The sequence below is a fragment of the Eupeodes corollae genome, chromosome 3 (genome assembly GCF_945859685.1).
Source record: "Eupeodes corollae chromosome 3, idEupCoro1.1, whole genome shotgun sequence".
NCBI lineage: Eukaryota > Metazoa > Arthropoda > Insecta > Diptera > Syrphidae > Eupeodes > Eupeodes corollae.
Genome location: NC_079149.1, coordinates 94,366,178 through 94,392,709, shown reverse-complemented (window position 1 = coordinate 94,392,709; position 26,532 = coordinate 94,366,178). Strand labels below are relative to the sequence as shown.

General features: G+C 31.7%; 1 protein-coding gene across 2 annotated transcripts in view; it reads left to right on the top strand.

The window, feature by feature from the left end:
* Positions 1–26,532, top strand: part of LOC129951384 (uncharacterized) — a 135,242-nt gene that overhangs the window by 91,584 nt on the left and 17,126 nt on the right. For both annotated transcript variants that reach the window (XM_056063503.1, XM_056063505.1), the window contains exon 3: positions 12,186–12,404. In XM_056063503.1, the coding sequence (XP_055919478.1) occupies positions 12,186–12,404 (219 nt within the window). The remainder of the gene's footprint in view (positions 1–12,185; positions 12,405–26,532) is intronic.

Below are 26,532 nucleotides of genomic sequence, written 5' to 3'. Positions count from 1 at the left end.
AATAGAGCCATAGCACTTCGAAAAACAAAACAAAACCAAAAAAGAGGCTGGGATGCGACCCACACTGATAACTTCCCATCCCGTCTGTCGATTTGTCTTGCTTAAAAGTTTTTCTATATGTACTGTTGTACTCGTATCAATTTTTACCAAATTTGCGTACTATTTTTTGTAGATTTAATTTTTTATGAAAAAACGGACTGTTGGATTTTTATATAAAAATTACTGCATATCAAAAACAATATTTTCTGTGAAATAAAATAAGTTTGAAGCCAACATTTTTAATTTTGGAAAACCTATTTGAAACGAAAGTAAAGTTTTAGTATTGTTTGTTTTTTTAGAGTTTTATTTTTTGTAAAAAAACTGTCGATTCGATTTTTTTTCAAAATTAGTCCTGTAGAAAACAATATTTTGTATAAGTAAAAATTAATTAGAAGGTATTATCTCAAAGTTTTGAAAAGATATTTGAGTCGATTATCATTTTTTACCAACTTTTGTTAATTTGTTTTTCGATTTTTAATTTTTTGTAAAAAAATTGTCAATTCGATTTTTCTCAAAATTTTACTGAATTTACAAGATAAAATATGATTGAAGCCCAAATTTCAAGTTATTATAATCGATATCGATATCGACATTATAATCGATATTTTCAATTTTTACCAACTTTGAGTAATGTTTTTTTAGATTTTTATTTTTTATAAAAAAAACTGTCAATTCGATTTTTCAAAGTTTTATCAGACTTCAAAAACATTATTCTTCGTTGCACAAAATTGGTTTGGAGATGAAATCATATTTTAGTCGTAAAATTTTGGAGGTGACAACATTTTTTTTCAGCTTTTTTGATTTATAAAAAAACCGTTAAATGGATTTTTTTTTAAATATATTTCTTTGATATCACATTACAATTTATTATATAAAATTTAATTCAAGTCTCTAGCGTTTTTGGTTCGTAAGATATTTAGGGTTAACCAAAATTTTCACCTTTTTTTCAAACTGCTATGGTAAAAAAACCACCCACGCAATTTTCTTGAGAGTCCCTTCTGCATCTTTCTGTCTTATTATCTGTACAACAAAATTTATTTCAAATCGATATCTCTTCTGGTTCTTGAGCTATGGACAACGAAAAAAACGTCGCGAATGTATGGACGTACGGACGTACGACCGAAGTATGTACGTACAAACGCACGCACAGACATCTTTCTAAAAATCTTTTATTTCGACTCTAGGGACCTTAAAACGAAATGTCAAAATTTTCAATTTGGCAAATCGGACCCATTACAATAACTTCCTATGGGAAGTTAATAAGGGGATTGACTAAGACTGGCTTAATCCCTATTTAGTAAGTGCAACCATTAACCAATAACATAAGATTAATAATAAAACTTCTCACTTCAAAATTTAAATTCTAGGATTGAAGAAAAATTATATCTAATGGTTTTTCACGCTTCCAACTTCGGGCGTGAAAACCATTGAGTGTAGTTTGGTACTTCCATCCATTAAAGGTTACACTTGCACTAGCCTAATTTTCAAATAAGTAAGCTTCAGGCCCCCAGTAGTACCCGTGGCATGATAGTTAGTGCGTTGGACTGTCATGCCAGAGATCTTGGGTTCGATCCCTGCCTATGCCATCTTAAGTCTTTTCACGGGTGCTGCCTCTTGCGATGAATTGACTAATTCTCCAATAGTAACTCTTGTCATGAAAAAGTGCTTTCTCAAATTAGCCGTTCGGATTCGGCATATAAACTGTAGGTCCCCACCATTCCTGACAACAATACTCGCTTACAGGAATGGTTGAAAGTTGTAAGTCACTAAATCTCAACGTACTGTTGCAACCGCCACCCCAAAAGCCACACCAAGTAGTAACACATTGAGAATTGAAAAGATTTTCAAAAATTATACTTGGATTTCCAAGCCCCAACTGTTAGAATTTAACTCATTACAGAAGTCTAAGAAAATCAATTTCAATCAGAGAAGGTACCACGGACATTGCTGCTGATCGACCGCCTTGATTTCTTTGATAACTTTACTTTAAATGCCTTAAGACCTGAGATTTTTTGTGAAAAATACGGTGTTATATCGATTGTGAAATGTATCTTTGCATATATTGATGAGCAATCAAGCGACAAACCAGGTTTTTTTTTCGTCAGTATTGGATGGAGTACTCAAGTCAAAATAGACATAAAATTCATCAAATTCACATTTCAATGAAAATTGGTACATACACTGAGAAGTCCTCAAAAATCTCATGTGAACATTGACCAAAAGTTGTTTAGGTTTTTTGTCGATAATTAATATAAAGTTAGTCTAGTACACTCAGGCGTATACGTACTTTTTAAAGTTGTTTAAAATTTTAGGCAATTTAACATTAAAATTTAGACTGATTTGATTTCAATACCAATTTATTTAAAAATTTAGACTTAGTTTTGAGTTTTTTTTCCTAAACAACAAAAATTAAAACAAGTTGTAATAAATCGACAGAGCATAAATGCTTTTGTCACGAAAAAATTTCAATATTTATGAAAAATGGAACAAACGTTTAAAAAATAAGTATAAACAACTTTTTAAAAGCGCAGCAAATACCAAGTAAGCACATACAATTATTCAAGTTTTTAAATTTATTTTAATGTCTTATTTTTTTAAAGCTTAGTACTTAAAATTTATATTTTAAATTTTGAGGTTCTGGAAATCTATATTTTTACTTAGGAAGGTCATTATATATGTAGGAATTATGGATTTCGATTTTTTAATAAAAGAAAACATTTAGATGGTAGGAAATTTGAAAAAAGTTGGTCCCCTGATTCCGACTGTCTGTCTGTTTGTCCTATCTTCCACAGCTCAAACTATTGGGTCAATTGACTTCAAATTTCAAAATTAAAAAAAATAGTTTTAAGCCGATTTGGGTTAGGAGTTTTTTCATTTTTTTAAAGACTTATAATACCAGTAGTCCTCATACAAATTTGTTTTTCAAAGATCGAAAATTCGAATTTTCTTAAAAACGAACCGGTAAGTACCCGTGACATGATGGTAAGTGCGTTATACTGTCATGTCAGAGTTCAAGGGTACGGTTTCTTGTGAGTAATTGATAAATCCTCCAAGAGTAATTCTTGTCATGGGAAGTCAAATTATCAGTTTAGATTCGGCTTAAAATTGTTTGTTCCCTCCATCCCTGACAATATTAGTCAAGAATGGTTGAGAGTTGTAAGGTTGTAAGTCACTAATCCCTAGTTCTCAGCGGATCAATATGATTTGCTAATGCATCATGAATGAACAATATTTCAAAGAATTTTCTTTTAACGATAAAAAGCACGATTCCAACGATTCCAAATAATTTGCACCTTATACCATAGAAAGGGATATCAATGCCCCACTGACGGCTTTTCACTACAAACCTTAAAAAATGTTTTTTTTTTTTGATTTTCTTGATTCTATAAGAGTGAACATTATACATAGGGTTCCAAATAGTATTACAATACTTTGAGGCCAATCTATCAAATAGAAGAATGGACATTTTTAAGTATGAAAGTCACTGAACTCCTGAAAATTGCGTGAGATAAAAACCAGCATTGAATTAACTTTGGCCTTTAAAATAACAAGTTTTAAGTATTTTGGTTTTTGGCCAAAGGTTACACCGAGGTATTTTAAAAAGGTAACTGTTGAAAGAAAGGATCTGTTTATTTCTACGATTTTTACAACGCGTGACTCTTTTAAATTTTGCAATATTAAGGTGTTAGGTGTTACTTAAGATCATTCTTCGTGTTATAAGCAATATGAACCAGAAGACTTTAAAGTTATTCATTAACATAAGGAATTTTTTAATTTGCCATTCATTAATAGGAAAAAAAAGAGGACTGCACCCAAGGTAGCATTAATGGCTGCAGGTTGTTAGATTTGTACTAATTAGTTAGTAGTTTTAAAGATTCTGTCATATTATTAAATCATGAGTTTAAAGTCAACTTGTTTCACAATTCTCACACATCGTTTTTAAGGTCGTATAATTTGCATTCCATGCAGTGAGTCAGAGTCCTAGCAGGCCTATGGTTCTTTTTTTAAGTTAAAGACACTAATAATGAAACCAAATCTTTGAGTACCAAAACTAGACGATTAAACATCGAAATATGGTCTCGAACTTAATGTCAGATTTGCTTAGATTTGTCAAATTTGATAAACGCTAATATTTTTTAAAATAGTAACAGTAAAAAAAAGCAAAGGACGTAGATTTTTAGACAAAATTTCTATGAAGACAACAATAAAGAAGTTGTATGGAAATTTTTCTAATTTCGACATTTTCTTATCACAATATTTTGTTACGTGTTGCTTGTTTCAACAGCGTTGCTATTTGAGAGTTCATATAAAAAGTGTGGATTAGCACATTTAAAATTAAAATAAAGTTTTTAAGGTGGAACCTTTACAAATAGAAAAATTTGTATCGGTTCTACTATTGTTGTTGATCTTAAAAAAAAAATTTGAAAACCCTAAACACGAATCTGCTCAAAACTTTAGTATTAAAGTTTGAACTCAATCGATACAATGGCCTAGGCTGAAGGGCGAGGACAGCCAGACAGAATTTGGGACCTATTTTTTCGACTTGTCTACCATATTGTAATGTCATGTTTGATTGAAATTTCGATTTAAAATTTGTTTACGAATGCAAAACTTAGTTCCCATATTTCGCATTTAAAATTTGCTCAAGTTACATCTTACGCTCTACAAAGTCTTGCTCAAAAACTTTTTTGCAGCATTTTGTTCAACAGTTACAACTTTTACTGCTCGCGAGAGATTTTTGTGGATTTTTTACCATTTTTTAATAGAGATTACTCCAGTGTGGTACTAATGTTTTTTGAAGTGCGGATAATTATTCCAAGGCACAAAGACTATTCGTTCTCAAGTTACGACTGTGGTTTCGATTTTTCACATCACTTACCTTTCCCAATAGCTCACATTTTTGCATCAGTTTTTATATATTTCCCTTTTAACTAATATCGTGGTTCTTACTTTTCAACTGTCAAAATATGACAATTTCAAAGGAAAATCCTTTACAAAAATGTCAAAATAAAAATATCAAATAAATACATAACTGCTTAATATATAAACAGTCCTTGAAATATTACTTACAGGAATTATTAAAGTCTTAATTGGATGATTGGAAATATGATAGCTATACCTTCCAATTAAGTTTATTTTTAAACTCATTTTGTAAGAACTTTTTTCAGTGTCAAACATTTCTTCAACGTTCTTTCTTTAAACCTTGAACGATTTTAATTTTTGTTGTTGTCAAAACTGATTTCGGGGTGAAATTAATTTTATTTATTTTCTATGCAAGACGATTATCATATCAAATCAAGATGACAAGCTTTTCTCAGCTCTAAATCAGCTACGTTCCATGTAACTATGTACAATATAGAACCAACCTATGTGTACTATATAATTAAGGTTTAGATACTTTATGATAAAAATATCTACAACCCTACTTACCTACGTATACCTATAGATATCATATGTATACCTTTTTGAGCATGAAGACCTTGATAACTTAATTTAAAAGTTCACCCTATAACTTTATGACTTCCATTATTACTCCGATAACTTCATTAGCCAAGAAGTGCGAACACTTCATTATTGCTTCCATCACATCTGTTGAACATTATATTCAAGTACCTATGCTCTTATATACCTCGTACCTCATATTGAGATGAGGGAATAACTTGCAATCACTTTTTTCACATTACACACACTCGTGAGTGTGTAATGGCCTTAACTTAAGCCTTCAGAAACATTAAGATATTCAATTTCCCCATCACGTTTCTTCGAATAAAAAAATTACATTTTTCTTTCTTTTTTTTTATTTTCTACCTGAGGAAAAACCTTTGTAATACAATTTTTACTCTTAAGGATTCCCCCCGTATGCTTATACATATATAGACGTCATTCTATCAAAGAAGTTTCATTTTCAATCCATCCCAACTTCATCGTCGTTGTAGCCCGACGTCGTCGGGGACCTGTAAAATACATACCTAGTTAATTTTTGTTTTTGTTTTTTTTTTAGTATGAAAAGAGAAATAAAAATGAATGAATATTATCATCATTAATATCCCAGATGCTGGGGGGAATAAATCACTTACATTCAACATTGAGACAAGTAAAATTGCCAGAGTAATTTTTAAACCACCCTCTGCCAATCTCTAGGTCTCTAGATCGTCTATATAAAAAAGAGGGAAAGCTTCTACCCTGTATACCTACCTACCTTACCTTTTGCCATTTCTGACACCCTTCTCGGATTTCCCTTGTTGCAAAACAGAAAAATATGAAAGTGGTAAGTGGGTCGTTTGATATTGCAAATTAAGTACAAGAGAGTACGACGAATATGATGTTGAAATTGATGAATACTGCCATATTTTCCATTAATCAAAAGCAATAATAATAATAATAATAATAATAATTATCACACCAAGACCGTGGTGCTTGTAGTTTTCATCGTCGCTAGTCGTCGCATTCGTCCACAGTGTGCGACTCCATCTTTAACTCCGGTGGCGGCCGGCGGCGCGCGTCGCGTCGTCGGCCTTGTTGCGTTGTCCTATCCGTCAACATTCAATGAATTATGGTATTATTATCGTTTTCGTAATAAACTCAATTAACTTTTACATCAAAATGTCCGAATCAGAAAACTCTCTGATGTGACAAGGGTTCCCACTTCTAAGAAACTACAAATTTGTACATTCGAAAACTGGAATGGGACAAGTTAAAAAATGAGGCTGGTGTCTGATACTACTCAAAGTGTGCGTTTGTGGGTATTTCCAAACTTTTTGTGTAAGATAAAAAAGTTTGATGGTAGTACGTTTCTCTCTTCTCATAACACGTACTTGATTCAAAAACCTATTGTTATTAACTTTTGTTGTATTTGTATAAAAAGTTGTCAATAAGATTTTTCTAAAAATTGTAAAAAGTTCAACGCAAGACTAAATAAGTTTGATTTAATATATTTTCTTCTCCCAAGATTTTTATTGGAAAACAACGTTTTTACTAATGTATCTAGAATTTTTCGAAAGTTTTTAATTCATATTAAGAAATGAAGATTGGATTTTTCTAGGAAAATTATTTTATGCTATTTTTAAATATGTAAAATGAAATAATATGTAAGTCACAACTTCCAATCATTCTCAAGACATTCGAGTCGAAAATCAATTTTTACCAAGTGTAGTATTAACTACCCATAGGAAGTTATTGTAATGGGTCCGATTTGTCAAATTGAAAATTTTGACATTTCTCGACGTTTCAAGGTCCCTAGAGTCGAAATAAAAGATTTTTAGAAAGATGTCTGTGCGTGCGTGTGTTCCGTACGTTCGCGACGTTTTTTTCGTCTTCCATAGCTCAAGAACCAGAAGATATATCGACTTCAAATAAATTTTGTTATACAGATAATAAGACAGAAAGATGCAGAAAGGGCTCTCAAAAAAATTGCGTGGGTGTTTTTTTTACCATAGCAGTTTGAAAAAAAGGTGAACATTTTTGGTTAACCATAAATATCTTACGAACTAAAAACGCTAGAGACTTGAAATTAATTTTATATAATATATTGTAACGTGATATCAAAGACATATATTTTTTGAAAAAAATCGATTTAACGGTTTTTTTATAAATCAAAAAAAAACTGAGAAAAAAAAATTGTCACCTGCAAAATTTTATGACTAAAATGTGATTTCATCTCCAAGACAATTTTTTGAAAAAGTTTTTGACATCTGATAAAATGTTGACAGTTTTTTTACAAAACATAAAAACCTAAAAAAAATTTAATAAAAGTTGGTAAAAATTGATTTTCGACTCAAATATCTTTTCAAAAATTTGAAATATTGACTTTAAACTAATTAAATTAATAAGAAATATTGTTTTCAACATTCAATACATTTTTGAAAAAAATCGAATTGACAGTTTTTTTTACAAAAAATAAAACTTAAAAAAAAAAAAAAACAATTCTAAAACTTGGTTAAAACTTATTTTTGACTCAAATTGCTTTTCAAAAATTAAAAATATTGGCTTCAAACTTATTTTATTTAACAAAAATATTGTTTTCGATATTCAGTAATTTGTATATAAAAATATAAAAATCCAACAGTCCGTTTTTTCATAAAAAATAAAATCTAAAAAATTTGGTAGAAATTAATACTAGTACTATAGACAAACTTTTAAGCAAGACAAATCGGAAGACGGGATGGGAAGTTATCAGTTTGGGTCGCATCCCAGCCTCCTTTTTTTTAAGTTTTCATCTTTTGAAAAAAAGTGTCAGATTTTTAAAAAATTCCAACAGATCAAAAACGTTTTTTTTTTGTATTAAACTTTTTTGCCAAATATTCGAGTTGACAAATATGTTTCTAAGTTTTTTTTTTGTTTTTAAAAAAGTGTTTGAAATACTTTACATCATGTAAATGACTATCACGCGAATACTTCCGGGGCCGAATCTTTTCAGGTAAATTTCGACCACTTTTTGACGAATATTGAGCAGTATATCAGCCATAACTTGACGAATGTTGGTTTATAAGTGTTCACGTGTTAAAGGTTTATCTGCACAAACACGGTCCTTCGAGTAGCCCCACAAAAAAGTCCAATCAACTGGCAACCGTGTTCGCTCGAGTTGTGTGGTATGTACCACCGTCTTGTTGAATCAACATATTTTTCATGGTTGTATTCTTCAATAGCAGGTAAAAACAAGGTGGTTATTATATGATGATTCGTATTGACGGTGATAGTCGTTCCATCGTCGTTTTTGAAAAAGTCACGTCCAATCACTCCTTCGGACCAAACAGCGCACTAAACAGTGACTTTTTGTAGATGAAATAGCCTCTCTTCAATTGCTTGAGGATTCTCAAAACCACAAGTACGAACATTTTTTTTAACATACCCACCGAGCGAGAAATGGGCTTCAAAAGCTGAAGAAGGTTTTCTCGAAAATCGCCGTCCACCACCTGTTGTTCAAGCACCCGTTCGACGCGACGTTGTTAATGGTCGACAGGCTTCGGTTGTTGTGTCAACTGGACTTTATATGGATGTAATTCCTGTAAACGACGAGGGATCGAAAGATTCAGGTCTTCGGCGACAGTGGTACGAGCAAACCGATGATGCATAGGCCTAACAATATCTGTAACCAATTCAGTCTTTTCCAAATTCTTCAAAATTTTACCAATTGCTTCCGTAATTGGACGATTACTTAAACCATAATATCATCTCTAACCAGGATATGTGGGTGTCTCATAATCAGCATTTGTGTAGCAGGTTTTAAAAATTTTTATGCGTTGTGCGATAAATAGGCAATCCGTTTTTGTAAATGTTTGACTTTTAGGTGAAAACAAATCGGTTTAACATCTTACTTCAACAGATGTCGAATTCCAGCCCTATTCTTTTGAAACCGCAAAAAAGATAAGCGTTTATATTGTGACGTGATACCAAACTGATTGAAAACAAATTAAATTACCGTTTTTCACCTCGAATATTTTAAGAACAAGACAAGAACAATAATTTGATCTCCTTAATAGTTTTATGCATCGGAGAATAATAATTTTGACATCTGGTAAAATTTTGATAAAAAGCGAATCAAAATTTAACAAAACATGTAAGAAAAACCTGACAAAAAAATAGTTTTTCGACAAAAACATCTTTTCAAAAATTTAAGATATTGGCTTTAAAATAATTTCATCTCATAGAAAGTCACACAAAGGTGTGTACTCTGAACGATTGAAATTAAGTCTCTCATTCCGCCTTCCCAATCATTGTAGAGTGTTCCAGGCTGAACTTTTGGCGATTAAGGAAGTCTTGTCTTGGCTCAAAGAAAACGTGATATCAACATCTGATATCCGTATTTTCTCTGACAGCCAGGCCGCTATCAAATCTCTGGACTCTGTTTATGCAAACTCTATAACAGTCCATAACTGTCGATCATCTCTAATGGAGATGGCGCAACAGTTTAATATTCATCTTTGCTGGGTGCCGGGCCATAGAGACATTCCAGGTAACTGTAAGGCAGATGAACTCGCCAGGAACGGTACAGTTCAGCCCATCCTACCACGTTTGGCAAGTACTGCCATACCAATCGCTACTTGTAAACTGCTGCTAATGCAAGACGCGAGAAGGACAAGCACCAGGTGGAACAACATCTCCACCTTCAAGCCACAAAAAAACATCTGGCCAACACTGGATTTAAAACGTTCAAGGTGCTTGCTCTCTCTAAGCAGATCGCATATAAGCTCTATAATAGGTGTCATAACCGGACACTGTCTAATAGGAAAGCACGCCACGAGACTAGGCGTATTCTCAAATGACTTCTGAAGGAGCTGTATGGACGAGGAAGAGGAAGAAACGGTTCTTCATCTTCTCTGCACATGCCCTGCTCTAGCTCGAAAACGCAAGAATTACTTAGGAGAATTCTTCTTTAACGATCTAAACGATCTAAATCATATCGGTATAATCAGCCTCTCACGTTTCGTAAGGGACTCAAGCTGGTTCCATTGAGCTTAGGAGGAAGCCTCAAGGGCCATTAAACTGGCCTAAGTGTGTCCGTTTCCATCTTGGACAGCCATTATAACCTAACCTAACCTAAGTCAATTTTTTATTAAAATCCAACAGTCAGTTTTTTCATAAAAATTAAAATCTACAATAAATAGTACGTAACGTTGTTAAAATTGATATTTGATTTTCAATATCACATAAATAAATGAAGGTATTGACTTCAGAACGATTTGAGTATATGCTGAAATTTTGTTGCTAACTTAAGATATTCTTATAAGAAAAATCCAATCTGATTTTGTTTATATAGCAAGCCCTAATTTTCACTAAATTCTATAAAATTGGCAAAAATTGGTTTTCGACAAAAAACTCGTTAAACTGATTTTGAAATCAAACTATTTCATCATACGCAAAATATTGTCAGTAATTTGTATGGAATTGTTAAAGAAAAATTCAACTGATAAATTTCTTAAAAAAACACGAAAACCTACAAAAACAACACTGATAAGAAATGGGTTTTGACTGAAGTATTAGGACAAGAGAGGACAATATTGACTTAAAATAATTTATCTCATACAAAATATTGTTCTGAATATTTTATTAAAATCTTAAACGAGTGTGGGTCTCTTCCCAGTTTTTTTTTTTTAATTGGTATGGTAAAAAATCCACCCACTCAATAGTTTTGAAAGTCCTTTCTGCATCTGTTGATGTTAATATCTGTAAAGTTTATTCAAGTTCGATATCTCCATCGGTTATTGAGGTATTGGCGAGAAAAATCATTGATTTAAAGTCTACGGACCTTAAAACGTCGATAAAGGTATATCAAAATTTTCAATTTAACAAATCTAGCCGATTACCATAACTTCACTTGGGAATTTATGAAAATTTGGTAAGGGAGATAGGAAATTGAAAAGAAGTTGGAGGAATTAAGGAATAAATCGTCTGGATTTTTTTGGAAAACATGTTTGTCACAAATATTTGTTCGGCCAAAAATATGAAAACAAAGTCTAAACGTTAAGCAGTTATATCACTTCAAAGTAAAAGAATTAAGCAATATTTTTGACAATTTTATTTAAACATATATATTTGTTAGTGACAAAAAGTAGTTAATTTTCACAATTTCAAAACCAATTCTTGCCGTATTCAGTATTAATCAAAGAATAATTTAAAAAAAAACTAACTACAAAAGTGGGATCCCTGATTTCAAAATCTAAACCAACAAACGACCCTTAATCAATTAGGTAGTTAAACTTGAGCCAGTTCCAGCTCAGCTATGGTGACGCCTCATCAGTGATGATGGTGATGGTCAAAGTAGCGAGAGCGTCAAAAAATAAATATTAATTATACTTCTATTAACGTGATAATGATGTTGATGATGATTCCAAAAGACAACTTTAGTCATTTCTCTCAATCTCAAGCCATCATTTATAAATATTTTTGTATGTCAACATGATTGTGATGTCCACCCTCGCACGCACTAAATAATGAGCAGTGTTATACTAAATTTAATCGGTAGTCGTCTCTATTTTTAGAATTTATTTTCTTAATTTTTCAAGGCCGCCTCCCACACTTACCTACTAAATAATAAATATACATGACTGTGGATAAATTAAGTGATCTATCTTACAAAATAAATATAAACAAATGTCGTAGTATCTATATTTATTAAAATTTCATCTTCTTTTTTAATTTCTTTATAGCACGCTCGCCCAAGGACGAAGTTGATATTGTTCGAGTGCCGCAAGGACCACAACGTTTCCCTGACCGCGAAAACGATTCCAACAACGACGATGCCACCGATGTCGATCCGGATTACAAGAATTTTAAGGGCTTCGTAGATACTGGTGCTGGTTATCCATTCCTAGCTCCGTTGCCACGTCCGTTCAGTTTTAATTTGGGATTCTTTGATTCGTTTGACGGTGAGTAAAAGAAAACAAAATAATTAAGACAAAAAAACAAAAAAAAAATATGACTATAATGGAAGTGAAACCTACCACATCATTAAAATTAATTTTATGCGTCCACCATCATCAACAGGGGAAGAAAAAAGAAAAACAAAACCATTTTATTATCATCAAGAAAAAAGAAAACAAAAAGAGGAGTGATGACACTTTGAGTGTAAAGTAATTTGTTTTTGTCGGTTTTTCCTGACTTTTATGAGGGGTTGGTCTTTAAGGATATTGAAATGAATGGCTAAGGCAACTAACCTACTCTTCCTACTGTTTTGCTTTTGTATGTCTTTTTTTTTAAATAAAAGTTAACAATAAATTAATATTTAAGTTAAGTTCTTTTCCCATTAATTAAACGTTTCGGACAGGACTGACATAATTTAAAGTTATTGCAAGATTTAGATTGTAGAACTTTGATAGGTATGCTTTTGCGTTTAATTATTGTTTAGTTAACACCAAAAATTATGATTTTTAGTTCGAAAGCTAAGGAAAATGTATCGTAAGCGAGTCATGACGTTTTGTTTACAATTGTAAACTCGAATATTCGAACAGGTGTAAAATTTAGTTTTCTAAGCTTAAGTTTCTTACCTGTAAAAAATCTTTAGGTCATTCAAGGATGGATTGAACTTAATTTCGATTCTTCTTAACGAGATGGTTTCAGTTAAGGATGCATTCGATTAGACTTAAGAAGCTTTACATTGGTAGCTATTGTAATCGGTTGGTGTCGAATAGAACATATTAGGTTAGGTAAGGTTAAGATAGCTATTGACGAAAAACTCTAACACTTTTGGACCATTAGTTACCCCGATACCACATGAATCTACCTTATTCGTTGAACCACTTGAATAAGAGTTAGATGTCAGAATTTATTAGATCACAAGGATCATTGTAGTAATAGTATCCAAGGAAGAGTCTTCATCTTTGTCACAGGGTAGGACATGAACATATAGAGAAAGTGAGTCACTGTCTCCTCTCCTTCTTCATTCATGCAGCTTTTGCAAAAAAGCTCCAGGTCGAAAAGCATGCCAATTTAATAATCAGTGCCCTAAAAGTACACTTATACCGGAGCTTAGAGCGTTTATCATCAAGAATTAGCAACAACTGAAATTCAGTTGTTCCGAAAAGATACAACTTCCAACTCCGTAATCGGTCTTTGAACCTTCTGTATAGAAGTGTACCGCATCGTCTTCCAGGGGCTCTCCTCTTCCCAGGAGGATCTTGAAGGAATGGACACATGGAAGCTTTTACCGAATACCATTTTTCGGGTGGTATAGTCTAAGCGATCTGGGATAGATCTGAAACTGTCTAGTATAGTAGTATGTCCAGTATTATTACTGTACCATTGAGAGGTAGCTCTAAACCTCACACATGAGTTGCCTGGAAGATGTCAAGAGGTGTTAGGTTTAAAAGCACTTCCAGTGCTGCGGTTGGTGTTGAGCGAAGTGCTCCTGTGATGCACATACTTGCTGACCGCTGGACTTTGATGAGATTATTTAGATTTACCATCTTGTCCAGTGCGGTCCACCATACGACAGCTTCATAAATGAGTATCAGTCTGATTACGGAAATGTATAGCCAGTGGGTTATTTTTGGGGAGAAGCCCCATTTTGATTCTATGGCCTTTTTACAAGTAAAAACCGCTACAGTAGCCCTTTTTACTCTTTCATCAATATTTGCCTTCCAATTTAGTTTTTTGTCTAAAATGAGGCCTAAATATTTAGCTTGGTCGGAAAAGCTTAATGGTATTCCTTTAATCTTGGTTGGGCTAATCTGAGGAATTTTATATCTTCTCGAAAAGAGTATTAGTTCTGTTTTATGTGGATTGACGTCCAATCCACATTGCTTAGCCTATTTTGTTAGCCTATTTAAGGCATTTTGTAGGAGTTCCTAGAGAACTGGGGGGGGGAGGGGTGCTTCCCAGATACAGATATTGCAACGTCGTCGTCAGCAAAGGCAATCACCCTGAGACCCTCTGCTTCCAATGATGTTAGTAGGTCGTTTACTACCGTGTTCCATAAAATAGGCGAAAAAACTCCACCTTGGGGGATGCCTCGATTCTCCGATCTGGTGGTAGTAAAACTTCTCATGCTAGAAGTTATTGTCCTGCTTTTGAGCATAAGATTAATAAGATCCTCTAGTGTAATTGGTTCGTAAGAAATTAAGGGTTAACCAAAATGTTCACCTTTTTTTTAAACTGCTATGGTAAAAAACCGCCAAACGCAAATTTATTGAGAGCCCTTTTGCCCAATTATCTGTATCACAAAATTTATTTGAAGTCGATATCTCTACTGGTTCTTGATCAATGTAAAAACTTCCCGATATTACTTACGTCTTGGGTCGATAATAGTTCCCTTTAGTAGACTAAACTTTCAAAGATATATATAAGTTCTCCGATCCAAATAACTTGCCTAGCTGATTTGATGCTCTGTCGAATAATTTCGCTTTCTTAATTGTTGAAAATCTAATTACTTTTGATATTTTCACTTATAAAAAAAGGTTTTCTGAGCACTTTATAAATTCTTAGAAAATAAAAATCCATGGAGCTTATCTCGTAAGCGGCTTGAATTATATTCGCTCATTCCTGTAGAGCCGACTTTAGTCACTAAGTATTGAGTACTTTTCTAAAAATGTCTTAAAAAAATATATTTGAAAATCGGAATTTATCAATAACACAATGTACCAAAATCTGTTGCTTTGATTTACCAATTGCGCTTGCTCACAAAAAATAAGAAGACGCTTCTCTAATTTGAATCTCCGCTTCGGATTTTCTAACGATTTAAGGTGTACATTATTTAAGTTTTTTATTTTAAACATTTTACTGCGGCTTATTTTGTTGTTGTTGAAGTAGTTTTCCAAGTTGCATTTATGGCAGTTTTAGAATTGTTTCAGTTTTTACTTAAATGTTTTTTCATTTATTCTCCTTTACATTTTCAAGGGGATGTCCATAATAAAACCATTTCTCGTTCGTACTTCTTCTTCTTACACCCCTCTTTGCATTCAAGACTTTAGAATCGTCCAGATTGGCCACAATGCTCCGCAGATCACAATATGCTTGCAACTTGTCAATTCTATGTTGTAGAGTTTTTTAAGAATAAGCCATCATCATGTTTGCAGTCCTCCATAATCAATCTCACCAGGGAAACAAAATGAAATAAGTCATTTATAAGAAGAGCAAATAGATCAGGACTAAGGGTGCAGCTTTGAGGAACCCCAGACTCCAATTCGATTTATTTATTTATCAATATAAACCGCAGGTTTTGTATATTTGTAAATGTTTTGAAGGAGTTTTCCGATTTTTGCTTTATATCAAGTCCCTTTCGTTTTGAGCACAAATCGATTTTTTTTTTGGAAAAATTTAAAACTACATACTCATTGAATATGTGTAAAATGATATTCCGAAATGTTGTGTATTTTTTCAATGGGAGCGTATCGAAAACTCCTGCCTCACGCTGGGAGATGCTCTAGCGCTAGTAGTTCACCGCAAGGTCTTAAAAATTTTCCCAATCAAATTTATTTTGAAACTGAGAAAAGAATTGTGCATGGCCCAGAAATATGGAAACTTGACATCCTGATGCAAGTATAATGCATCATATTAAACAAGAAACTTTAAAGTTCAAATTTTGTTTTCAATAATTTGTTTGTTCACAGTATTCCATTTTTTAATTTTGATAAGAAACTTTTTTCAAGTTTAATATTTTCAAAAACCTATATACAGATATGTTGGTCAAAGTCGCACAAAAAATAGTGAAACTTGGCCTCATTTTTGTCAATACAAAAACGCATAGCGATCACCAGTATCAAAAGTCGGTTTGAAGTCCACAAAGGGACTAACCGCTTGAGTTTGATTAAAATGCTCATAAAACTTCTACATATTCTTAGTCGTTGGGGATATTTTTAACTGTTGCATACTTTGACACCTTTTTCGACTCTGAGCAATTGTCATATCCATAACCTAAATGAATATAACGTGAGTACAAAATAGGAACAATTCAAGAAAGATAACATATTCTATATTCCAAAACTAATTAAATATAAGTTATTGTTTAGTTTTTTTTTTTTTATAATTATGTGCATATAATTATTTTTTATAAATAATTTTCCTGATGTAGTCTAGATTAGTTTTTATGTTAACATTTTTTCGCTAAAGCCCTCATCATTCGTTTTAATCGTTTTAATAAGCTTTTAATTAGTTGTGACTTTGTATTCGAAACAAGATTCAAATCTGTGCTAAAAACGTTCTCTGTTAATTTCTGTGATTTTTCCATCTAGATGAAAACTCTAGAGTGATTTTATTTGTATACAATTTTGTTGTGTACTTAATTGCTTGAATGATTATTTGTTGTCATCAGAATAACAATTCTAGGAAGCCTCATCATGATGGTGATGATGATGAAGATGAGTAAAAATATAAAAATGGTGTCATGAACAAAAAACAACACTCTTAACGACATTCCCTCACGCGTTGACAATTTTTGTTTCGTGTGCTTTAATTTTCAAAAAAATAAAAATACTTAAACTCACAAAAATTTTGTTTATAAAATCAACGACAAAATAAATTCATCAAAAGTGCAATGAGCTTCATTAACCCAGATATCCACTTTATAGAGGAGCAGAAGAGGTTTTATTAAATTTATTTTTATTCTTGTTTGAATATTTTTTTTAATGAATATTTTTTGTGCTTTATGATTTTTTTCTGGATTAAAATTTGACACAAGTGCATTTGAAGTTTATTTTTATTTTTTTGATGGATTTCAAAGCGAATGAGTTCAAGTAAGTGAGTCTGAGTGATTCTCAAGTGCGTTTGATGTTTTCTAATTAATTTGCAAAACTTCAATGCAAATTGTAATGGGAATTAATTGGAAAAACAAATATGGTCTTTGATGTTTTCAAAAGTGAGTCAAATCATTTTTGAAAATATTTTCTATTATAAGTTGAAAAAAAAATTGTTGTTTTTGTTACAACGGTAAGTAGGGATATGTCCTTCGGGTAAACATTTCTGTAATTATATAGAGATCATCAAAGATTCTTTTGACAGATATTTTATACTCAAAATTTTAATAAAACGTCAGAATCATAGATTTCTAGAATCAAATGCGTCAATTTACGCGTCGACAAGGTTAAGAAATGCTGAAATCATATTTCCAAACAATGGACGGTCTCAGAGGTCAGGACTCACAACTGAGAGATTATTTTTTTCCTTGAATTCAAAATTCTTATTTTTAACTTCCCATATAGGAAGTTATTGTGATGGGTACGATATTTTAAATTTGAAATTTTGACATTTCTCGACGTTTCAAGGTACCTAGAGTCAAAATAAATTTTTTTTTAGATAGATGTCTGTGCGTGCGTTCGTTCTTACGTTCATTGCAAAGGCTCTAGGGACCTTAAAACCAATGAAAAATTTCAACATCTTCAATATGACAAATTGGACGCGTAGCTCAACGTTTTTTGGTCGTCCATAGCTCAAGAAGCAGTATATATATCGACTTCAAATAAACTTTTGTATAGAGATAATAATGCAGAGAGATGCAGAAATGGCTCTCAAGAAAATTGCGTGGTTGGTTTTTTTACCATAGCAGTTTAAAAAAAGGTGAACATTTTGGTTAACCCTTAATTTCTGACGAACCAAAAACGGTAGAGACTTGAATACAATTTTTGTATTATAAATTGTAGGGCGATATCAAAGAAGTATATTTTTGGAAAAAAAACTGTTAACGGTTTTTTATAAAACTGAACAATAAATTGTCACCTCGAAAATTTTATGAACAAAAAAACATTTCATCTCCATAAAAATTTTGTCCAACGAAAAATAATGTTTTTAACATTTTAAGAAAAATCAAATTGATTTATACAAAATAAAAAAAACATTACTCAAAGTTGGTAAAATTTAATTTAGACACAAATATCTTCTAAACAATTTAAGATAATAGCTTCCAACTAATTTTGTCTTATATGAAATATTGTTTTCAACATTCGGAAAATTTTGAGAAAAATCTTATTGACAGTTTTTTTTTAACCCAACACAAAAACCTACAAACTTTTAAGCAAGACAAATCGACAGATGGGATGGAAAGTTATCAATGTGGGTCGCATCCCAGCCTCTTTTTAGTTATTAATTTTGTAAACATGTATGAAAATAAAAAGGGAGTTTGTCTGCTTCAAGCTTTTGACTAAAATTACTAATTTTAACTGAGGTCTAGACTAAGAACAAAATATGAACCGGAATTCAAGCCCCATACCCACCGCTCATCACTAATTCATCAACTTTTGACCAATGTACAATTAAGGGGCAGGGAGGTGCGATATGAGCCATAAAGCTTATACAGTTAAGTTGTATAAGTTGAGATTTCATCTACAAAAAAAAAACAATTAAAATCTTTCTTTGGACACAATTTGGAATTTGAAAAAAAAAAACATTTTATTACTGCTTTAAAATATAAATTGTCAAGAAAAAACCTTGAATTAGAAATCTTACCAATTTGATAACAAATTGCCTTTAAATGTCTTGAATTCCATCTTTTTTTTGACGGCCAGAAATAGTGTATCTAAGGTTTTGTTAAAGTTTTTTTTTCTTTCAAAATTGATTTCTACGAAATACAAACATTTTTAAGGTCTTTCAAATTTAAAGAATTTAAGTTTTGAAGTATATTTGCTTCGGGTGCTTAATTACTAGAATTTAAAGACGAATTTCCAGAATTGTAAATGATCCAAAAACAGCAAAAGTGACACTTTCGTTAAATTAATGTCTACTTGAAAAACATAAGGAATGCTCACAATTATTAATTTAATATAAAAGCTTTGATTTTTTCGACAACTTATGTGAAATTTGTGAGTCCCCCTCTTAAGTTACTTCCCAACTTATTTGTTTATATTTAGTTTTTAGATAAATTTGTACTGAAACACAATCATCCTAACTTCAAGAACCAAACATTTTCCTCTACGCAATTTTAAAAGTTTTTTTTTTAACTCTTTTAAGATCAAAATATTTTCAAAAGGTTTACCCAAAGCAGTAGCATGTTAGCATTTGTCTTCTAGCAACAGCTCCAATCTACGAGCAAGTAGAATAGAATCCCGAAAATTGAAGCTCATACATTCAGAAAAAACATAAAATTCTTCATATCAGATTCTGTTTTATTTTCCTACGAACAACATTTTTCTTCAAAACTTTCTCATTTTCTGGGTTTTTGCATCTATATTTTTAAAAAGTTCTTCCTAATTTTAACAAGAAAAAATTGTATTATTTTGCAACACAATTTCTAACATTTGTTCTACCCGTCGTTTGAGGGTTAGTGCGATGAACTGTCATTCTTGGGTTCGATCCCTGCCTATGACCTCTAAAGTTTTTTCACGGGTACTGCCTCTTGCGAGAAATTGACAAATTCTCCAAGAGTAGTTCTGTCCCTACCCTCTCTGACAACATTACACTCACACAGAAATGGTTGAGGGTTTTAAGTTACTAGGCCCTGGTTCTCTACGCACTGTTGCGCCACACAATTTATTTTATTTAATTTCCAATATTTCTCCATGACATGCACTAAAAACACTCTTAATTGCTGCATTTTAGATTTTAAATATGGCACTTTTATTTAGAAAACTGTTGGAATCTTGATATGCTTTCATTTGTAGGGAATCGTCCAAATTAAAAAGTTAGACCATATCTTGCTGGACAACAGTGTTCTAAAATAATCTTATAACTAGAGTTATGAGCCTAGCCCTTAATATTTTTAAATGTAAGGGCTTGATCAGCCCTTGAAATGAGGAACCTTTTGTTTGCGCTAAATTGAGCGCACAATTTCTTGCACACTAAATTCCTAAATCATTTCTGGACCGTCTCGAAACCTACCGCGTGCTATTGTCATGTGTTTCTTTCTGTCTGTTCTTTCTCTTCTGTCCTTCTGTCTTGTATTAATGTCTTGTGTTGTTAACATCTTACAAAGTCTAGTCGCTCAAGGTGCTGCGTTCTCTACTCTGTACATTTATGTGCTGAGTACATTACATATGTAATGATTTTGTCCTTTCTAACTTGAAATTCTTCGCGGTAAAAATGTTTTTTTGTTTACATTTCTAGAAAAAAGCAGTTCCAATGATGCCACCATTGCATGAACTATTTAAAACACTCAATTTTCTGCATAAATTGAAGCTTGATTTTGATTTTTGATTTGATTTTGGTTTCGTTGGTGATAATTTAGCCAAGAATTGGGGACTTCGCTGAAAAGAGTGCAAACCTGGATACTAACTAACTACAGTCCTGAGTGAACTAGGGCCTAAACCAACAAATTTCTCCATCCAGCTCGTCTCTTAACTACCTAAAAGTTATGTCTGTCGATGGTGACGTTTTGACCATGTTGGCGTTGTAGGCTATTTCTTGATGACAGCATGTACTTTGTTTTACCATTTTTGCCGACTCTACCTCAGTACTCACAAAAGCCCCATTGACATCACGCTGAGTTCTTCCGATTATGTCAATGTTATCAGCATAATGCTAGTAACTGGACAGTTTTTATAAAAATAGTACCTTTCAAGGAAGGTGTTAAGTAAATTGCATGACATCGAATCACCTTGTCTAAAGCCTATTTTGACATCAAAAAGCTGCTCTATAGTTGCTGCAGTTTATAGGGTCGCTTTTTTCAATATCCTGAAAACCTAAATTTAATTTATCGGCTTTAAATCTCTATCCTCCTCCTCCACCTCTAAGTATCTTCTATTTGCTCTTTTACGTCCCTTATTGTTAAGGCCATTCAAATTCTAATTAATAATCAGCTTAAGAAATATCTAGAAGAATGAATGCTTGTTAATGGCCGGCAGTATGGCTATTTTATCAATACGTCTTTCTTTTAGTTTAAAGAAAGCACGTGATTTTTTTAAAAACATTTGATAGAATTTGGCTCCAAGCTTATTTATTCAAAATGCATGCTTTTGGTGTTGATGAATTTCTTGCTATGGCAAGAGTACGATAACTCAGACGACAAGATATTACAACGAATTTGTATAGAACAGTTAAAAAAAAGATGCTGGCGACCCACACTGATAACTTCCCATCCCGTCTGTCGATTTGTCTTGCTTAAAAGTTTGTCTTTATGTACTCGTATCAATTTTTACCAAATTTGCGTACTCTTTTTTGTAAACTTTATTTTTTGTAAAAAAACGGACTGTTGGATTTTTATATAAAAATAACTGAATATCGAAAACAATATTTTCTGTGAAATAAAATAAGTTTGAAGGCAATATTTTTAATTTTTGAAAAGCTATTTGAGTGGAAAGTAAATTTTTACCAAGATTTAGTATTGTTTTTTTTTAAGTTTTATTTTTTGTAAAAAATCTGTCAATTTGATTTTTTTTTCAAAATTCTACCGAAGGTTTAAAATAATATTTCTTATAAGATAAAATTAGTTTGAAGCAAATATTTAAAATTTTTAAAAAGATATTTGAAAATCAATTTTTACCAACTTCTGTTAATTTTTTTTTCGGTTTTCAAATTTTTTTAAAAAAACTGTCAATTCATTTTTTTTTTCAAAATTTTACTGAATGTTGACAAAAATATTTTTTGAAAGATAAAAGTAGTTCTAAGCCAATATCTACAATTTTTAAAAAGATATTTGAGTCGAAAATCAATTTTTACCAACTTTTATACATTTTTTTTAAGTTTTTATTTTTTTAAAAAAACTGTCAATTCGACTTTTCTCAACATTTTTTCTCCAGTTTTTAAATCAAGTCAAAACTGTGTGTAGATTTGAAAAAAATAATTTTAAACTTAAAATTTGAGTAAAAAAAGTTAAAAAAAGGTTTAAGATAATTAAATTAAAATATTTTTTTTCGTAATTTTCAATTTTCTCAAGAACTAAAAGACATAAAGTCATCTAGTTTTCAGTTTTTGATCAAAAAAAAATAAAATCAATACATTTTTTAAATAAACAATAGTAGATAATCTTAAATTTTTGAAAAATTACACTTTAAACCTTTTTTTTTTAACTTTTTTGCACACAAAACTGTGCATAGTTTTGACTTGATTAAAAAACCTAATAATAGACAACAGTTTTGGCTTTAAAAAAATGCGGAAAACTTAGTTGCAAGTATTACCAATATTATTTAATAATTTTTTTCTATTTGACGAACATATTTTTTTAAATTGCCACTACCATCTAAACGACGGAGCATACCCCCTCCCATAGTAAAAAATTCTTGTTTTTAACTGCTTTATACAAATCCGTCATTAAACTTTATCGCCTGAGTTATCGTACTCTTCCCGATACATTTTTTAAACATTCCAAAAAAATGGTATTCGCTGGTTTCAAGTTGATCTAGGATGGTTCATAAAATAAATGCTCGTGTTATCCACAGGGTTCTGCTTTGTCTTTGAAACCCTTCCTTATATTCAAAAACAATCTCTTGTCTGTCACTTTTATAACATTGACTTATTTTTTAATAGTATTATTTTCAGCTTTTCACACTCCGTTCTAGATTCACATCATTCGTATGGGGAACTTTAACAGCAGCTCATTAAATCCCGACAGGGAGTTATTATCCGTGTAGAATTTAATGCTTTCAAAATTCAATCCTGTCTGTTGTCGTTACCCAACCCTGATTCTGCTATCCATTAGCGGCTCTTGCATCCACTAGTCAACTTTTAGTACTCGGCTTGTGTATCGCAGATCACCTCTTATGGAATTATAACATATTCAACATTGCTAAATATGCTGCTTGGTTCTTAGGATGCCTACAATGCGACAAAGACAGCACAACAATGTTTCATTCCTTCCGTTGGTACTGGAAATAAAAAAAAACCTTCATTCGTCCAAAACTTGTATATAACTCGCATATTTGGGCAGGTGGTTCTTATACAAGCTTTGAAATTGATAGGTGATATAATTGTAACCGAAACCCTTACATCTTTCTTACACCGCTTCTTTCTTTTATGAGTTTCTTAGTTTAACTAATTATTATAAACAATATTCCCCCTTCAAACAATTCAGCCATGATAGTCGCACTTCCAGGAATGCTCATCAGTTTAACAATGGGCTCAATTTCGGAGTACTGTCAATAGTATGGAGATTCTTTTTTTAACCAAATATCGAAAATGCTTCACCTAGTTCTATTTTCAAAACCTGAATGCCAACAAGCATCGGTATCTCCCCATTTTCCAAAATCTCACGCTGTGTTTAAACTTTAAACATGTTAAGGGTACATTAATAACGCCCTTAGTACCTGTTATAAAATATAAAATCTTGGTCTTCTTCGATATTGGCCCCAACAGGCAGACGGCTGTCAGCAGTGTAATGTCTATAGGTTTCGTCATATTGCATGAATCTAACCTAATTGCCATTCAAAACTTTGACAACTTCTGAAAGTTGAATCACCGGTTATAAGAATTTAAGACTTTAACCTTTATAATTTTCTGAATTAAAATGTTTCCAAAGAAGATACCAAAAAAGTTCCATTTGAAAGGTCATCCAAAGAAGGTCAGACAAAATTTCAACTGCACAATTTAAATATTGCTTGTCAATATTTCAACCTCAAAACCTTTAGAATGTCAAGTTGCTAGTTCCTGTTTTTATTTGCATTTTACCTTGAAGTGCATTTTCCAAATATATCGCAACAACTGAATATGAATTGGATAAAGAAAAGAAATCAGCAAAAACCTCCACATGCTGTCAAAGAGGTATGGGAAGGGGGGTTATTGGGGTTGCACAGGTGGTATGAGCAATTTCTTAGAAAATTGTAATGCAATCCAAACCGTAAAGCTTTTCTAAGGATTCGTAAAATTGGTTTTTCTCTCTTTTCCTGATACCTACTTTCTTTGTGCGCTATTCTACTGACTATGTCACCTCGTCTTATTCCTTTTCTTTGAATTGAGTTCTAGAAGATTGAAATATATGTACCTCTGTGAAGTCTATGTGATAGATATTTCGAGAGGTGTTGAAAAGAGAAGAGTGTGTGGGTGGGTTTTTGTATGGTGAAAGTTAACTGGAAAATAGTGTTACAAGTTGAAACCTAAGTGAAATATAAGATTTGGAAAAGGTGACAAATGAAATTTGTTTTCTAGTAACGAAGGATCAAACTAAAATGGTTGGTTGGATTGATGCGATGATTGTTTTGAAGTCAGACGAAACCATCGAATACAACAAAATACCAAGAAGGTAAAGGTAAAGAGAGACAAAAGAACGATATGTGCTGACTTATTGATTGCTTAAGAAGCTTGAACTTCTGAACTTGGTTTCAATTCCCATTTACTTTTATGTAGCTATTTTATTTTCTATTGTATCCATTCTATATGTTATATGCACTTATATGTATGTGTAAGTTGTATATAAGAGCTTATAAGGGTTTAAATTACTCCCCAGGAATGTAGGTTAGATAAATTCAGACCAAGGTAAATGCAAATTGTCAGACTATTGGGAACATATGGAGAATTATGTTCGATCAAGCGAAAGTTCATGGTTTGGAATTAAAATTTTAATAAGTCGAACACTACAGTATACATGAACCTTGTGTACTTGAGTATATATTGAATATTATTTCACCGTCTTCTTAGTTTATAGACTTTTTGAAAAGGTGCTTTTTGCAGGTGATTATTGTTTGAACAGTATGTACAAGACTTGAAAATACATTTTAATGCCGTTGAAAATGATATAGAAGAGTCTCACATGTTCAGCTTCTTTATGAAGCATTTTAAACTTCAAAAACAACTATGTTTTGTTAACTTCCCATAGGAAGTTATTGTAATTAGTCCGATTTGTCGAATTGAAAATTTTGAAATTTCTCGACGTTTCAAGGTCCCTAAAGCCAAAATACAAAATTTTTAGAAAGGTGTCTGTGCGTTCGAGTTTACGTACGTTCGTACGTCCGTACGTTTGCTACGTTTTTTTTCGTTGTCCATAGCTCAAGAACAGAATAGATATCGACTTCAAATAAATTTTATTAAACAGATAATAGTGCAGAAAGATGCAGGAAGGACCCTCAAGAAAATTGCGTGGGTGGTTTTTTTTTACCATAGAAGTTTAAAAAAAGGTAAATATTTTAGTTAACGCTAAATATATCACGAACCAATAACGCTAGAGACTTAAAATAAATGTTATATTATATATTGTAACGTGATACCAATGAAATATATTTTTGGAAAAAATCCAATTAATCTTTCTTTGTCACCTCGAAAATCTTACGAATAAAAAATTATTTCACATCCACAACAACTTTGTGGAACGTTTTTAAAATATAGTAAAATTTTGAGAAAAATCGAATTGACAGTTTTTCTTATAAAAAAAAATAAAAACCTAAACAAAAATTTAAAAAAGTTGGAAAAATTTGTTTTTCGAAGAAATGTCTTTTCAAAACTTTGAGATATTGGCTTTAAACTAATTTTATCTTATTAAAAATATTGTTTGCAACATTCGGTAGAATTTTGTGAAAAATCGAATTATAAGGTTTTCTTACAAAAAATAAAAACCTAAAAAAACAAGACTTAAACTTGGTAACAATTTAATTGCGACTTAAATAGCTTTTCAAAAATTAAAAATTTTGGCTTCAAATTTATTTTATTTAACAGAAAATATTGTTTTCCAGTTTTTTCATAGAGAAAAAGATCTACAAAAATGGTACGCAAATTTGGTAAGAATCAATGTTTGGTTCTAAATTCGGTTTTAAATTTTTAGGCAATGTGTTTTTTGGTCTTTGGAAGAGTCCAGTTCTGGTTAAAAATATTTTCTTTTTAATTTTAAAGGATGAGATTAGAACTGCTAGGCATGTTTTCGTTTTTGTCAAATTCAACCTCTTGTCATATCGCCTGAAATGCAACTAACACTGATAACTACAGTTTCCCACCCGTCAGTCCATATTTTTTAAAAAATTATAAAACACTAATTACAACATTTTGTGTTCAAAAAGTTTGAAGTCAATATATTTCTCTATTCTCAGGATACTTAAATCAAAAGCCGTCATTATCAGGTTTGAATAATTTTTGGAAAATTGAATTTTTCTAAAATAATTACATTAAAATTCACAAAAATATTTTACATATTATAAAGTTTGTTTGGTTTTAAAATCTGATTTTGTTTACAAGATATTTTAATCTAAATCCAATTTTTAAAAAGAGGCTGGGATGCGA